The 13,987-nt window shown below is 45.7% G+C and overlaps 2 protein-coding genes and 1 non-coding gene across 3 annotated transcripts in view; 2 read left to right on the top strand and 1 right to left on the bottom strand.

The window, feature by feature from the left end:
* The first annotated feature begins 8,591 nt into the window (after positions 1–8,591).
* LOC123185606 (fasciclin-like arabinogalactan protein 7) lies at positions 8,592–9,639 on the top strand. Its single transcript, XM_044597465.1, has one exon. It carries the CDS (start codon positions 8,660–8,662, stop codon positions 9,413–9,415), a length of 756 nt encoding a protein of 251 aa, XP_044453400.1. The 5' UTR covers positions 8,592–8,659; the 3' UTR covers positions 9,416–9,639.
* Positions 9,640–11,525: 1,886 nt separating this feature from the next.
* Positions 11,526–11,631, bottom strand: LOC123038383 (U6 spliceosomal RNA). The gene has a single exon (XR_006417834.1). It is a non-coding gene; the product is annotated as a U6 spliceosomal RNA (small nuclear RNA).
* Positions 11,632–13,168: 1,537 nt separating this feature from the next.
* The window catches only part of LOC123191754 (fasciclin-like arabinogalactan protein 7), a 1,432-nt gene continuing 613 nt past the window's right edge, over positions 13,169–13,987 (top strand). The window contains exons 1-2 of the mRNA XM_044604371.1: positions 13,169–13,726; positions 13,809–13,984. Coding sequence (XP_044460306.1) covers positions 13,484–13,726; positions 13,809–13,984 — 419 coding nt within the window. The 5' untranslated portion in view covers positions 13,169–13,483. The remainder of the gene's footprint in view (positions 13,727–13,808; positions 13,985–13,987) is intronic.

The following is a 13,987-nucleotide window of genomic DNA, read 5'->3' as shown; positions in this document are numbered from 1 at the left end:
CTCTTTTTGAGTGAGTTCGAGAAGAGAACACGGTGGCGTTATGTTTGACTGGTAAGTAGTTCACGATCACTTGTTGATCATTACTAGTTCGCGACCGTTGTTGGAATTTGCTAGTGGGATTTTGTCCCAAAGCCCAACTAAAATTCTGAAATTCTCTTGGCCCATCCATGCACACATGTGAGTGGAGTGAGTGAGACTAAAGTTTAGTCCCACCCCGGAAGTTGAGAGAGAGTTGCACCTCTTTACAAGGTGAGCTCTTCTACCACTTGTATGAGCATCAGAAGAGGAGACCTACACGCGCACTCCTCCTCCTCACTCGCCTCTCCATGCCACGCCTCGTCACGATGCGCCACGGGTTGCGGGATTGAGCCGAGCCGAGGACAGAGCTATGCATGTTGTCTATATAATTAACGGACGCGTTAATTACTGAACCATTTCCGATTCTTTTGGATTTTGACGACTCGGACATGGGGTGTACTCCCACGACCTACCCGGCCCGCACTATATAGTCAGGCAGACGTCTACCCTAGCCGTGGCCGCTTCGTATGGTTTCTCACCACCGTTCCAGATCATTGCGCCGCCAAGCAAGTCTTCTCCATCCCTCCTTTCGGCGTGCACCGGGAGAAGGGACAGCAGGCCTCCGGAACCCCGCCTCTCGTGATCCTGTACGGGAGAGGGGTGATCAGGTTTTTGGGGAGCGCACTCACGCGACTGCTGGCAGTGACGACTTCGCAAACGATGACTTCTTCCCCGACCTCGGCAACCTCATCCTCGACGACATGGGCGACAACGTCAACGCCGGCGGTGCTGCTCCCGCTGCACCGTATGTGATTCTATCCTTCTTGTTTGAGATCGTGGTAGAATTCATGTTTCTAGTATGTGCCCTAGATGTGATCTGTTCATCTGCTATGCTAGTTCGGATGATTAGTTCAATCTCTGCTACTGTAGTCATGATCTGTCTTCTGTTTATTCGGATTAAATCTCGTAGTAATTTTCTCATATTTCCAACAATCCAAAAACCTGATTATAGGCAATTTACTTCGAGTGGTTTTACTGCGCATCTGAAGCCGCCTGCCTTTAAGGGGGCGCAATATAAGAGGTGGCGCACGAGAGCAGTCTACTGGTTTCGGACCATGGGCTGCTATGACGCCACCAAGGGCAAGCCTGAGAGCGATCGTAATCCAGCACAACTGCAAGCTTTTGAGAAGATCGATACTCTCTTTAAACACGCTCTTTTGAGTGTTCTGGATGATTCCATTATGGATTCGTATATGTCGTCTGAAAATGGCAAGGACATGTGGGATGCGCTCGAGGCCAAGTTTGGTGCCTCGAATGCCGACAGCAAGTTGTACGTCATGGAGCAATTCTATGACTACAAGATGACTGATGAGCGCTCTGTTGTACAGCAGGCTCATGAGATACAGTCGCTCGCAAAAGAACTTGAGTACTTCAAGTGTGTGTTGCCAGACAAATTTGTTGCCAGAGGCATCATTACCAAGCTTCCACCTTCGTGGAACAATTTTGCTACTTCACTGAAACACAAGAGATAGGAGTTTTCCATTGCGGATCTCATTGGTACTCTTGATGTTGAAGAGAATGCGAGAGCAAAGGACACACGTGCTCGAGTTGCTAAGAGAGCTTCCAGTGCCCACATGGTACAGAAGAAGAACTTCCAGCCCAACAAGTTCAAAAACAACAAGAACAAAACTCAGGGCAAAGGCAAGTTTGATACAAAGAACAAGCCATCACATTCTACCAACTTCAAGAAGAATTCTCATAAGAAAGGGAAGGGACTTTGCCATGTCTGCAGTAATCCTAATCACTGGGCTCCTAAGTGTCCTAACCGCTTTGAGGAGCGCGAACATGAGAAGAGCGGCAAGTCCGCTAATGTTGTCATCGGTGATACTGATATGAAGGATTCTGGGTACAGTATTCTTCCTCCTGATTGGTTAGTTGACACCGGTGCCAATGTACATGTTTGTGGTGATGCCTCCATGTTTTCTTCTTACCAGGTCACAAGGACTTCTCCCGTGCTGATGGGGAACGGGTCGCATGCCATCGTTTGAGGTGTTGGTATGGTCGATCTGAAGTTTACTTCGGGGAAGACCGTGCGTCTGAAGAACGTTCATCATGTGTTGTCCATCAATAAAAATCTCGTTAGCGGTTCCCGTTTATGTCGAGATGGTTTTAAGTTGGTTTTCTAATCCAATAAAGTTGTAATTTCTAAGTATGGACAATTTGTTGGAAAAGGCTATGAGAGCGGAGGCTTGTTCTGCCTGTCTTTATCAGATATTTGCACTAAAGTTATTAATAATGTTTGCCACAATAATGAGTCTGATATTTGGCATTCATGACTTTGTCACATTAACTTTGGTTGCATGATGCGGCTAGCCAATATGAATTTAATTTCGAAAATCTCTACTGTCAAAGGCTCCAAGTGCCAAGTATGTGTGCAAGCTAAGCAACCTCGCAAGTCCCATGAGACTGCAGAGGCAAGAGACTTGGCGCCACTAGAGCTCATACATTCTGATCTTTGTGAGATGAATGATGTGTTAACAAAAGGTGGCAAGAGATTCATGACATTGATTGATGACTCCACTAGATATTGTTACGTGTATCTTCTGAAAACAAAAGATGAGGCTTTAACTTTCTTCAAAAACTATAAAGCTGAAGCAGAGAACCAACTTGATCGAAAAATTAAACGACTTAGGTCTGATCATGGTGGAGAGTATTTTTCCAATGAATTTGATTTGTTTTGTGTGGAACATGGTTTAATCCATGAGAGGATGCCTCCCTACTCACCCCAGTCAAATGGGGTAGCCGAAAGAAAGAACCGAACTCTAACTGATATGGTTAACACCATGTTAGACACTTCGAGTCTCTCCAAGGAATGGTGGGGGGAGGCGCTAATGATTGCGTGTCATGTCCTAAACCGAGTTCCCACAAAGCATAAGACCATGACTCCATTTGAGGAATGGGAAAGGAAAAGATTGAAACTCTCTTACCTATGTACTTGGGGTTGTTTGGCGAAAATCAATATACCAACTCCCAAGAAGCGCAAGCTTGGACCAAAAACCGTGGATTGTGTTCTTCTGGGCTATGCTTTTCATAGCGTTGGCTATAGATTTTTGATAATAAAATTTGAGGTATCCGACATGCATGTTGGTACGATTATGGAGTCGAATGATGCAACTTTCTTTGAGGATATATTTCCTATGAAGGATATGTCGAGTTCATCAAACCAGGAGATACCTACTCCATCTAGTGAGGAACTCGCTGTAATTCCTGAACCCACCATTGCGATGGAACACGTTGAGAATCCTATTGAGGGTGACAATGGAACTCCTATGAGGAGTAAGAGACAGAGGGCTGCAAAGTCCTTTGGTGATGATTTCATTATCTACCTTGTGGATGACACACCCAGGACTATTTCAGAAGCCTATGCATCTCCTGATGCTGACTACTGGAAGAAAGCTGTTCGTAGCGAGATGGATTCCATCTTAGCTAACGGAACCTAGGAGATCACTGACCGTCCTTATGGTTGCAAACCTATAGGATGTTAGTGGGTGTTCAAGAAGAAGCTTAGACCTGATGGTATGATCGAAAAGTAAAAGGCATGGCTTGTGGCTAAGGGTTATACCCAGAAAGAAGGTGAAGACTTCTTTGATACTTACTCACCCGTGGCTAGACTGACCACAATTCGGGTGCTACTATCACTGGCTGCCTCACATGGTCTTCTCGTTCATCAAATGAATGTTAAGACGGCTTTCCTCAGTGGAGAGTTGAAGGAGGAAATTTACATGGATCGGCCAGATGATTTTTTAGTACCTGGTCAGGAAGGAAAGGTGTGCAAGTTATTAAAGTCTTTATATGGCCTTAAACAAGCTCCTAAGGAGTGTCGTGAGAAGTTCGAAAGAACATTAACTGTTGTCGGCTTTGTAGTAAACGATGGTGACAAGTGTGTGTACTATCACCATGGTGGGGGCGAAGGAGTTATTCTTTGTCTGTATGTCGACGACATATTGATCTTTGGAACCAAACTTGATTTAATCAAGGAGGTTAAGGATTTCTTATCTCGCTGTTTTGAGATGAAGGATCTAGGAGTAGCTGATGTTATCTTAAACATCAAGTTGTTGAGAGATGAGAATGGTGGGATCACACTGCTTCAGTCTCACTATGTGGAAAAGGTCTTGAGTCGTTTTGGGTATAGCGACTGCACGCCTTCTCCAACTCCATATGATGCTAGTGTGTTGCTTCGAAAGAATCGACGAATTGCTAGAGATCAACTAAGGTATTCTCAGATTATTGGCTCGCTTATGTATTTGGCGAGTGCCACGAGGCCTGACATCTCGTTTGTTGTGAGCAAGCTGAGTCGGCTTGTGTCAAAACCGGGAGATGATCATTGGCATGCGCTTGAGAGAGTTATGCGCTATTTGAAAGGCACCGCGAGCTATGGGATTCACTACACCGGGTATCTGAGGGTACTGGAGGGTTATAGTGACTCAAACTGGATATCTAATGCCGATGAGATTAAGGCCACAGCTGGTTATGTTTTTACACTTGGTGGTGGCGCTGTTTCCTGGAAGTCTTGCAAGCAGACCATCTTAACAATGTCAACTATGGAAGCAGAACTCACAGCATTAGACACTGCCACTGTTGAAGCAGAGTGGCTTCGTGAGCTCTTGATGGACTTACCTATGGTTGAAAAACCAATACCCCCTATCCTGATGAACTGTGATAATCAAACTGTGATCGTCAAGATAAACAATTCTAAGGACAATGTGAAGCCCTCAAGGCATGTGAAGAGGAGACTAAAATCTGTCAGAAAATTGAGGAACTCCGGAGTTATTACGTTGGATTATATCCAAACATCGAAAAGTTTGGCAGATCCCTTCACAAAGGATCTATCACGTAATGTGATAGATAATGCATCGATGGAGATGGGTCTGAGACCCACCGCATGAGTTGTCCATAGTGGTAACCCACTCTATGTGATCGAAGATCCCATGAAGTAGAAGTGGGAGACAAGTTGTTGGTCAGCTGGGAGAAGAGTATCCCTATATTAACTATCCCACTCCGTGAAGATGCAATACTCTCGTGATCTGCATGGCAGGTTGATACTTATATTAATGTGTTCCAAGTGGCTTATTCGGGTAAGCAGAGATATTGTCCTGTAGAACATCTTCTGAGGAACACACCTATATGAATTTGACTGTTAACATCGCAGTCTGTGAGAATTGGGTGTTCTCTAATAAATTCATGAAAAGGCCCTGGAGTACGACGTATATGCTCCACCCGCAGGGAAGCCTTGCGGCAGCCCAGTATCGGTCAAGAATTTGTGTGAAACTAGTCTCGCAGAAAACTTATAGTTCAAGGCATAGTCCACTATTCAAGTTGTGATCTAGTGTAGCATAAATCTCTAAGTGAAAGTTCAACTTCACAGTCTCCATTAAGCACCGGTATATAAACAATGTTTTGGAACCAAATGGTGAGATGTGCCAATGAGACTTTGTGGGGGATTGTTGGAATTTGCTAGTGGGCTTTTGGCCCAAAGCCCAACTAAAATTCTGAAATTCTCTTGGCCCATCCATGCACACATGTGAGTGGAGTGAGTGAGACTAAAGTTCAGTCCCACCGCGGAAGTTGAGAGAGAGTTGCACCTCTTTATAAGGTGAGCTCTTCTACCACTTGTATGAGCATGAGAAGAGGAGACCTACACGCGCTCATCCTCCTTGCTCGCCTCGCCACGCCTCGTCACGACGCGCGACGGGTTGCGGGATTGAGCCGATCCGCAGCTATGCACGTTTTCTTCGTATGGTTTCTCACCACCGTTCTAGATCATTGCGTCGCCAAGCAAGTCTTCTCCATCCCTCCTTTCAGCGTGCACCAGGAGAAGGGACAGCAGGCCTCCGGAACCCCGCCTCTCGTGATCCTGTACGGGAGATGGGCGATCAAGTTTTTGGGGAGCGCACTCGCGCGACTGCTGGCAGCGACGACTTCGCGAACGATGACTTCTTCCCTGACCTCGGCAACCTCATCCTCGACGACATGGGCGACAACGTCAACGTCGGCGGTGCTGCTCCCGCTGCACCGTATGTGATTCTATCCTTCCTGTTCGAGATCGTGGTAGAATTCATGTTTCTAGTATGTGCCCTAGATGTGATCTGTTCATCTGCTATGCTAGTTCGCATGATTAGTTTAATCTCTGCTACTGTAGTCATGATCTATCTTTTGTTTACTTGGATTAAATCTCGTAGTAATTTGCTCATATTTCCAACAACCGTTATGCGTAGTAACTCTTCTTAATCTTGTACTCGTAAGTTAGCCACCATACAAATGCTTAGTACTTGCTGCAACCTCACCACTATCCATTCCATACCCATTAAGCTTTGCTAGTCTTGATACTCATGGTAATGGGATTGCTGAGTCCTCGTGGCTCACAGATTACTACAACAACAGTAGCAGGGACAGGTAATGCGATGATCTGACGTGAGAGCGATGCTTGATTGCTTTTGGAGTTCTTCTTCTTCTTCAATCAAGGGATTAGGTTCCGGGTCGGGGAGCCTCGGATTAGCAGAGTGGATTTCGTCCTTCTTTTTCGTTTGATTTCATCCGTAGTCGGATCCTACTCTTATGTATGATGATTGTTATGTATTGATGAATTGTTGTATTCATGATGTAGCTTGTGGCGAGTGTAAGCCTTTATTTTATAATCTCATCTATTCAGTACATGATATGTTGTAATGATATCCACCTTGCTATGAGCTCGAAATGTGGCTGTGCCCTAATCATGAATTCATCACGTGATTGGGATAGAATCGCGTCTTGGACGCTACAATGGTGTCCGGCATGGACGGTGTCGGCAGGGGGCGGATGATCCCTGGGACGCGGGCGAATCCACGGATGGAACGACGGCGAAGTACAATGCGCATGTGCGGAGAAGCGGCGGTCCGGCAAAACTGGGAGGCGGCCGGAATGGTGTAGCAGCAGCGACAGTCTTGATGGGTGTGGATATAGAGTAGAAATAAAGTGAGGGGCCCACCCCGCTGAAATTTGAGGGGGGGAGAAGATTAGTTTGGAAAGAGCCTGTAAAACTCTGTAAACATTCAGCGTGTTTACAATTTTCGAAGGGGTGGGGGGTGGGGGAAGGGGTTGGGTGGATCAGGTGTGCCAGAGTTTGACGTGGCGGATGTTTGGATTCCTCCAAACCTCCCGAGCTTTGTTTCCAGTTTGATGGATTTGAACGTGTGGATTGGTCCGCGGGCATTTGATGAACGACGCTGGGTGACACAATATGTTTGGACGGCGCTCTCCAGACGTTTAGCGGCGTTTTGATGCACCGCGTTGAAGATGTCCTTATATCTCAATTCGCTCCAGAAAAAAATTAGGTCTCAATTAAACAGGTCCTTCAAGAGTCATTATGTGTTTACCGTTTCAACCCCTTCGCTTCCACTGAAACTCATTTGCTTCCGAGATTCAAATGACAAGTAAACACCAACTACTGCCGAGCTCAAAGAACAAACGAAGAATAAAGCTCCACTTGCTTCTTGCCCGTAAAAAACTCGCTGGTTCCTCCTCTGCCAGAGAGAATAATGGGGAGACAGAAACGAGGCAGGCGCACACGTTTCGTTAAGTCGTGCTTCCTTCCTCGCACGCGTGAAATGTGATTCGGGTATCAGCCGTGACATGGACATGTATGCTATTATCTGGCTTGGCTATGCTCGTCTGTACGTGCGCTGGTGAGACTCGGGGTGGTGGCATCCCAGTAGCGCCGAGACAGAATTCTCGCGGCGTGCACGTCTCCAGCTTTCGCCGGGGACAAGAGTTTGTGCACCCGCAGTGCAGCACAACTACGTGCATCAGAGATTCAGAGCGTGTTATACTATATATAACACTACATTATTATTTGATTTCATCATTCATCATACCTGTGTTTTGAGTTGGCCGACACAGCACTGGTTTGTTTAACGAATAAATATCAGTTGGCATGTCCTCTAGAGAACAGTTTCCACGTCTATTCTGCATTTTTGTAGAGGGTTCCGCTGTGCATTCCGTCGGTGCTCCCATTTTAATACTCATCGGTCTTGATCTATTCTCTAGATAATCCAAATTGTACTATTCTATTTTGGAAAAGCTCAGTTTTCAAAAACAAATAAATTGGAGTATCTGTCGCGTGGAACGTCCGGCCGTGTAAATCGCAAGGCAACTGAAGGGCTAAGCACACGTGCTCAACTATCATCACAACATAGTACTATGCCAGAAGGTTTTGACATCGCTGTAAAATCACAGCCCGAGAAAACTTTACTGAACCCAAAGCGGATCCTGTTTGTTCCGACGTACCCGCAGCGTTCCTGCAGATCAGAAGAACAAAATTGCAGTCACCCCGCTACCTGCAGACAAAACATTCCCGAACCATATCACCGTGTTCAGATCTTCAGTTGACCACTCAACATCGACAGCATAGCTAACACCAGCGGAGCGCCAACCCCGGCCTGTACTTCCAGACTATAGTTTTATACCATCCATCAAAGTACCATGTGCTATAAATACGTCTTGCCTTCGTAGAGATTCACCACAGCCTCGATCGATCAGGTGCAGTTGCTCATCATCTGCACTTTTGTAGCAAGTCCTGTAACGCACACCATCAAGTTTTGCAGAAATGGAGCCCAAGACGGCTGTTCTTGTCAGCGCATTGCTTTGCCTGGCGCTCTCCCGCGGCGCCTTGTCCCAGAAGGCACGGGCGCCGATCGTCGAGGCCCCGGCGCCGGCGCCGGCCCCGCGCTACGTCGAGCTCGCCGAACTGCTCTCCCTCGCCGGGCCGTATGGCAAGTTCCTGGAGTACCTCACCATGACCGACGTGATCAAGACGTTCCAGAGCCAGGCCAACGACACCAAGCAGGGCATCACCGTCTTCGCGCCCCAGAACTCGGCGTTCGCGGCCCTCAACGAGACCGTGTTGTCCAACCTCACCACCGACCAGCTCCGGTCGCTCATGCTGCACCACGCCATGCCCAGGTACTACCCGCTCTCGGCCTTCTCCAAGCTGGCGGCGGCGAGCCCGGTGTCCATGTACGCGTACAAGGTGAACGTCACATACGCCGCCGGCACGATCGGCGTCGTGTCGGGCTGGGCCACCGCCAAGCTCGCCAGCAGCGTGTACTCGACGTCGCCCGTCGCGGTGTACGCGCTCAACAGGGTGCTGCTGCCCAAGGAGATCTTCCCGGCCACCCCGGAGATGGCGCCGGCGCCGGCGCCGGGACGTGGGGGCAAGGCGACGGCCGACGCCCCGGGCGCCAGCGAGCGTGCTGCCAGTGACAATGCGGACGCCAAGAGTTCGTCGTGCCGGGTCGTTGGCGCAGGGAGCCTTGCATTTGGCTACGTGGTTCTTCTGGTCTCCGGGCTTTTGATGGCGTAGTCCGATAATTCTTTGCATGCGATGGCACGCGCCATGAATTTTTATTTCCTTCCGGAAAGTGTTCGTAAATTCATTTATGGGTGTGTTTAGATCTCAGTCAACTAGTCGATGACGTCATCCATCTTTTTTATTTTCCATAGCAGCGCCCTCCACCTTTGTAAGCAGCGTATTATCCATGCACCTGTACTGGCCCGTTGCTTTCAATTCTTGTCTTGAGCTGGGCCCGTCTCTCTCTCTCACCTTTTTCTTCTTTTATTTTTTCAATGGACTTGTCTCGCTGCATAGTTTCTTTAGGCTGTTTTGTCTATTTGTTGGGTTTTCTTGTATTTTTCTTTGTGATTTTTCTTGTTTTGTTGACAAACCATCAGAGGACCACAAAATATTCGCTCACTTTTACATAGAAGCTGAAGAAAAAGGTAAACAATGAAGAAAAAACTAGAGGAAAAGGATGTACGCGTTGAATCATTTTGTATCATTAAAAAATCATTTATCTAACAAACGAGTAAAAGAACAAACAATAGATAGTAAAAAAGAAAACCATGTACACTGTTTTTCTAAATTAAGTTGCGCCCTAACAATGGAAATGCAATAACGTGGGTTAGTCTATGTGTATGTGTGTGTGCGTGCGCGTAACCAAGTGGTGATACTTTAAAAAATAAGATGTATAAAAAAACAAGAAGACATATTGCACGCATGGTGTATGTGGTGTTTGTATGTACTAATTGCACAAAAAAAGTTAAGAAATATTTATGAATTTGAAAAAACTCATGAATTCAAAAGTTGATCGCAAATTTGAAGAGAGTTCACAATTTTTAAAATTTGACAAATATTACATGTTTTTAAAAAGATCACAATTCAAATAAAATTCATGTTTTTGTCTTAAAAAATTGAGAACAAAAAATGAAAATAAAAAGAAAGAAAATGCATGAATATTTAAAAATGTTGTGAAAAGGTAACCGAAGACAATCCCCTCTCACCATGAGTTGCAGTTGCGTTGGGAGTCATACAATTGTTGTCGGGTTACAACACTTCTAATTGCATGTCTAGGCATGGACATGCGATTGGCTGATAAACCACATATCGACCTGGTTGTTGTCTCACTGTGGGACACGCAGTTGCTGTCGCACTAGGGTCATATAGTTGCATGTCTCATGTTGGACATGCAACTGGCCGACAACCCCCTACTAGCTTAGTTAGAGTCACATTGAGGGCCATGCAGTTGCAGCCGGGTTTCAACACTTGAATTTGCATCGCCTAGTGATGGACATCAACTGGTCGACAACCCCCCTACTAGCCCATTTGCAGTCACGTTGGGGGCATGCGGTTGCAATTGGGTTCCAACACTTGCAGTTGCATGTCTAGTGATGGACATGCAACTGGTTGATAACTCCCCTACTAGCCCAGTTGCAACCGCATTGGGGTCCATGCAGTTGCATGTCCATTGATTGGCATGCAACTGGACGATAACCCCCTACTAGCTCAGTTGAAGTCGTGTTGGGGGCCATGTAGTTGAGTCCGGTCCCAACACTTGTAGTTGCAATGACTAGTGATGGACATGCAACTGGACGATAACCCCCTACTAGCCCAGTTGCAGATGCGTTGAGGGGCATGCAATCACATTCATGTTTCAACGCTTGTAATCGCATGTCTTGTGATGGACATGCAACTGGCCGACAACCCCCCCCCCTACTAGCCCGGTTGCAGTCAGATTGGGGGCATGCAGTTGCAATCTGGTTCACACTTGCAGTTGCATGTGTAATGATGGACAAGCAATTGGTCAACAACCCCTACTAGTGTAGTTGAAGTCGGGTTGAAGGCATGCAATTGTGATCCAGTTCTAACACTTGGAGTTATATGTCTAGTGATGGACATGCAACTAGCCGACAACCTCCCAACTAGCCCAGTTGCAGTCGCGTTGGGGCCATGCACATGCAGTCTGGTTCCAATACTTGCAGTTGCATGTCTAGTGATGGACATGCAATTGGTCGACATCCCCTTACTAGCCTAGTTATAGTCGCATTGGGGGGCATGCAGTTGCAGTCCAATTTCAACACTTGCAGTTGCATGTATAGTGATGAACATGCAACTAGCCGGCACCCCCTACTAGTCCAAATATCTTTTTCTTTCTTTCCAAATTTGTGTGTGTCATCCTTACACATGGGCCATATTAAACTTCTCTATATTGTTACAATTTTATGAGATGTCCCCGAGGAGACAACAATATCCTTTCCAGTTTAACTAAAAAGATAATAAAAGAAAGAGGTGATAGTATATATAAAGACAAACAAGACCATAAAAACAAATACACACGACGACACGTCAACTTAGTGTCTAGAATGCATGGCTACCGAATCAACCGAGATATCACTAATTCTCCATCTACCAAAAAGACGACAAAATAAAAAATAGTTTTACATAAGATGGAGAAAACTATCACAAAAAAGAAAATAAACGTGAAGAAAATAAAAGGAACATACAAATGGAATAAAAATAAGAATACGCGAAAACAGAATATAAAAGGGAACAAAATAAATAAATATAAAAATAGGGAAGATGAATTGACAACAGTAACAAACAAAAACCGAATATTTTGAAAAATATCATGTCAAACGATATGAACGAAACAAATTTAAAAAAGTGTATGGAGGAAGGATATACCAAAATGGAAAATATATTTGCATATGTACATACATACGTGTGAAATAAACATATTATCCCATATTTAAATAAATTATGCACAAAAAATGTCCAATAAAAAAGTCTACATATGTTAAAACTATTGCACATTTTAAGAGAATCCACATGTTCAACCCCCAGCCCCCTAACTCCTTGCAGTCAAACAACCCCGGTTTACTACAAAAGGCAGTCAACAACAAATAAAGGGAAAAAATGCAAAAATGGAAGGAACAAAAGGCAAAAAAAAAACTTTGGGCCCGTCCAGCACGCCCCAACCAACAACAGGCCCGACAGAAAAAAAGAATCTAAAAGAACAAAAAAGAAAGAGCCCAAGCCGAAAAGAAACAGAGAAAAAGCGAGCTGGTCACACGCCTTAGCATGCCAAAATGAGAAAACTCACAATCCAATGCGATTCTTAAAGCAAGTAACGCAGACGGTTGACGACTTTGTGAAGTCTAAACCGTTTGAGATTTAACAGTACTGAAACTTAAAAAATGCAAAATGCTTGTCAAAATGTCCATTCTAAAAGAAATTAGTTCTTCCATTTATTATAAAATAAGAAATTAAAAAAATAAAAATAGAAATACAAGTGAAAACAGTTTTATACAAATAAAATGATAAATAAAACACTAAAATACAAAAGGAAAAAGGAAATATAAAAAGGAAAAAGGTACGTGTATACACACAGTGAGCTGCACCAGTGTGATTCGTACTGTACACACAAGCCCAACATCAAAAAAGAAAAATACAAAATGTTGGCATGGGAGACCTATGAGTGAGAAAATAAAAAAACAAAAAAGAGAATTTGGAAAGGACATCAAGCCACAGCCCACGGCTAGATACGGAGCAAAGCCCCTGAAGGTACGCTCTGCCCAGTGGACAAGGCCAGTATGTTTTTGGACGAGAGGAATACCTATCTCAGCCACAAATCACTGATCAATCAAATTGTACCAAAAAAAACTCGTCGACTGAGACATAGCTAATTCTCAGTCGACTGAGAATTAGCACAATTGTTTATTTATTCCGCCGAAATGGTGTACAACATAATGTAAATGATGCACATCATAATGTATGCACTGCTTGTATGTACTATTGTATTTCCTTCATCCGAAAATACTTGTCGTAGAGATGGATGTATCTAGGAGTAGAATTATATCGTAAACATGAGAGATTGAGAGCCAACTTTACTTGGGCACGTGAATCAACGTGTCTGTTTTCAGTTACGTTCTGAAGAACAAGAGCTCTCCTCGATCTCTCTTGCCTCCGTCTTTTGACACCGTCCTGCGTCGATCCTCTTAACCGCCTCAAAATTAGGAAGCTCTCACCTCTGCACAAAGAACGGACATACGCGCAGCTCAGCTCAGGCCACGTGTGCACTGCGGCAGTTGCACGATGAAGTTGGTGGTTGCGCTCCTCGCCGCCGCACTGTCCCTGTCCGTTCCGCTCGCCGACGAAGTGGGCCCCCGCGCCAACCTTACCGAGATCCTGACGCCAGAACGGCCCTTCCAGACCTTCCTCAGGTACCTCAATCAGACCAACCTCGTGGAGGTGTTCGAGAACCAGGCCTACCGGACTCACCACGGCATCACCATCTTCGCCCCCGCCGACAGGGCCTTCGCCGCCGTCCACCCGTCGGTAACTTAACTTTTCATCACGCAAGAAATAATCATACCATCGTCTCGATCTGATAGGAATAGGATGTTGGCGACCGTTGCAGGTGCTGTCGGGTCTGAAGAAGCACCAGCTCAAGAACCTGATGATGTACCACGCGCTGGCCAAGCACTACGCGCTCAAGGAGTTCGACGGCCTGAGCCGGGTCGGCCCGGTGACGACGCTCGCCGGCGGGCTGTACATGGTGAACGTGACTTGCGACGCGGGGGCCATCCGCGTGCTGTC

The sequence above is a fragment of the Triticum aestivum genome, chromosome 2A (assembly GCF_018294505.1).
Source record: "Triticum aestivum cultivar Chinese Spring chromosome 2A, IWGSC CS RefSeq v2.1, whole genome shotgun sequence".
NCBI lineage: Eukaryota > Viridiplantae > Streptophyta > Magnoliopsida > Poales > Poaceae > Triticum > Triticum aestivum.
This window is presented reverse-complemented; position numbering and strand designations above follow the sequence as displayed.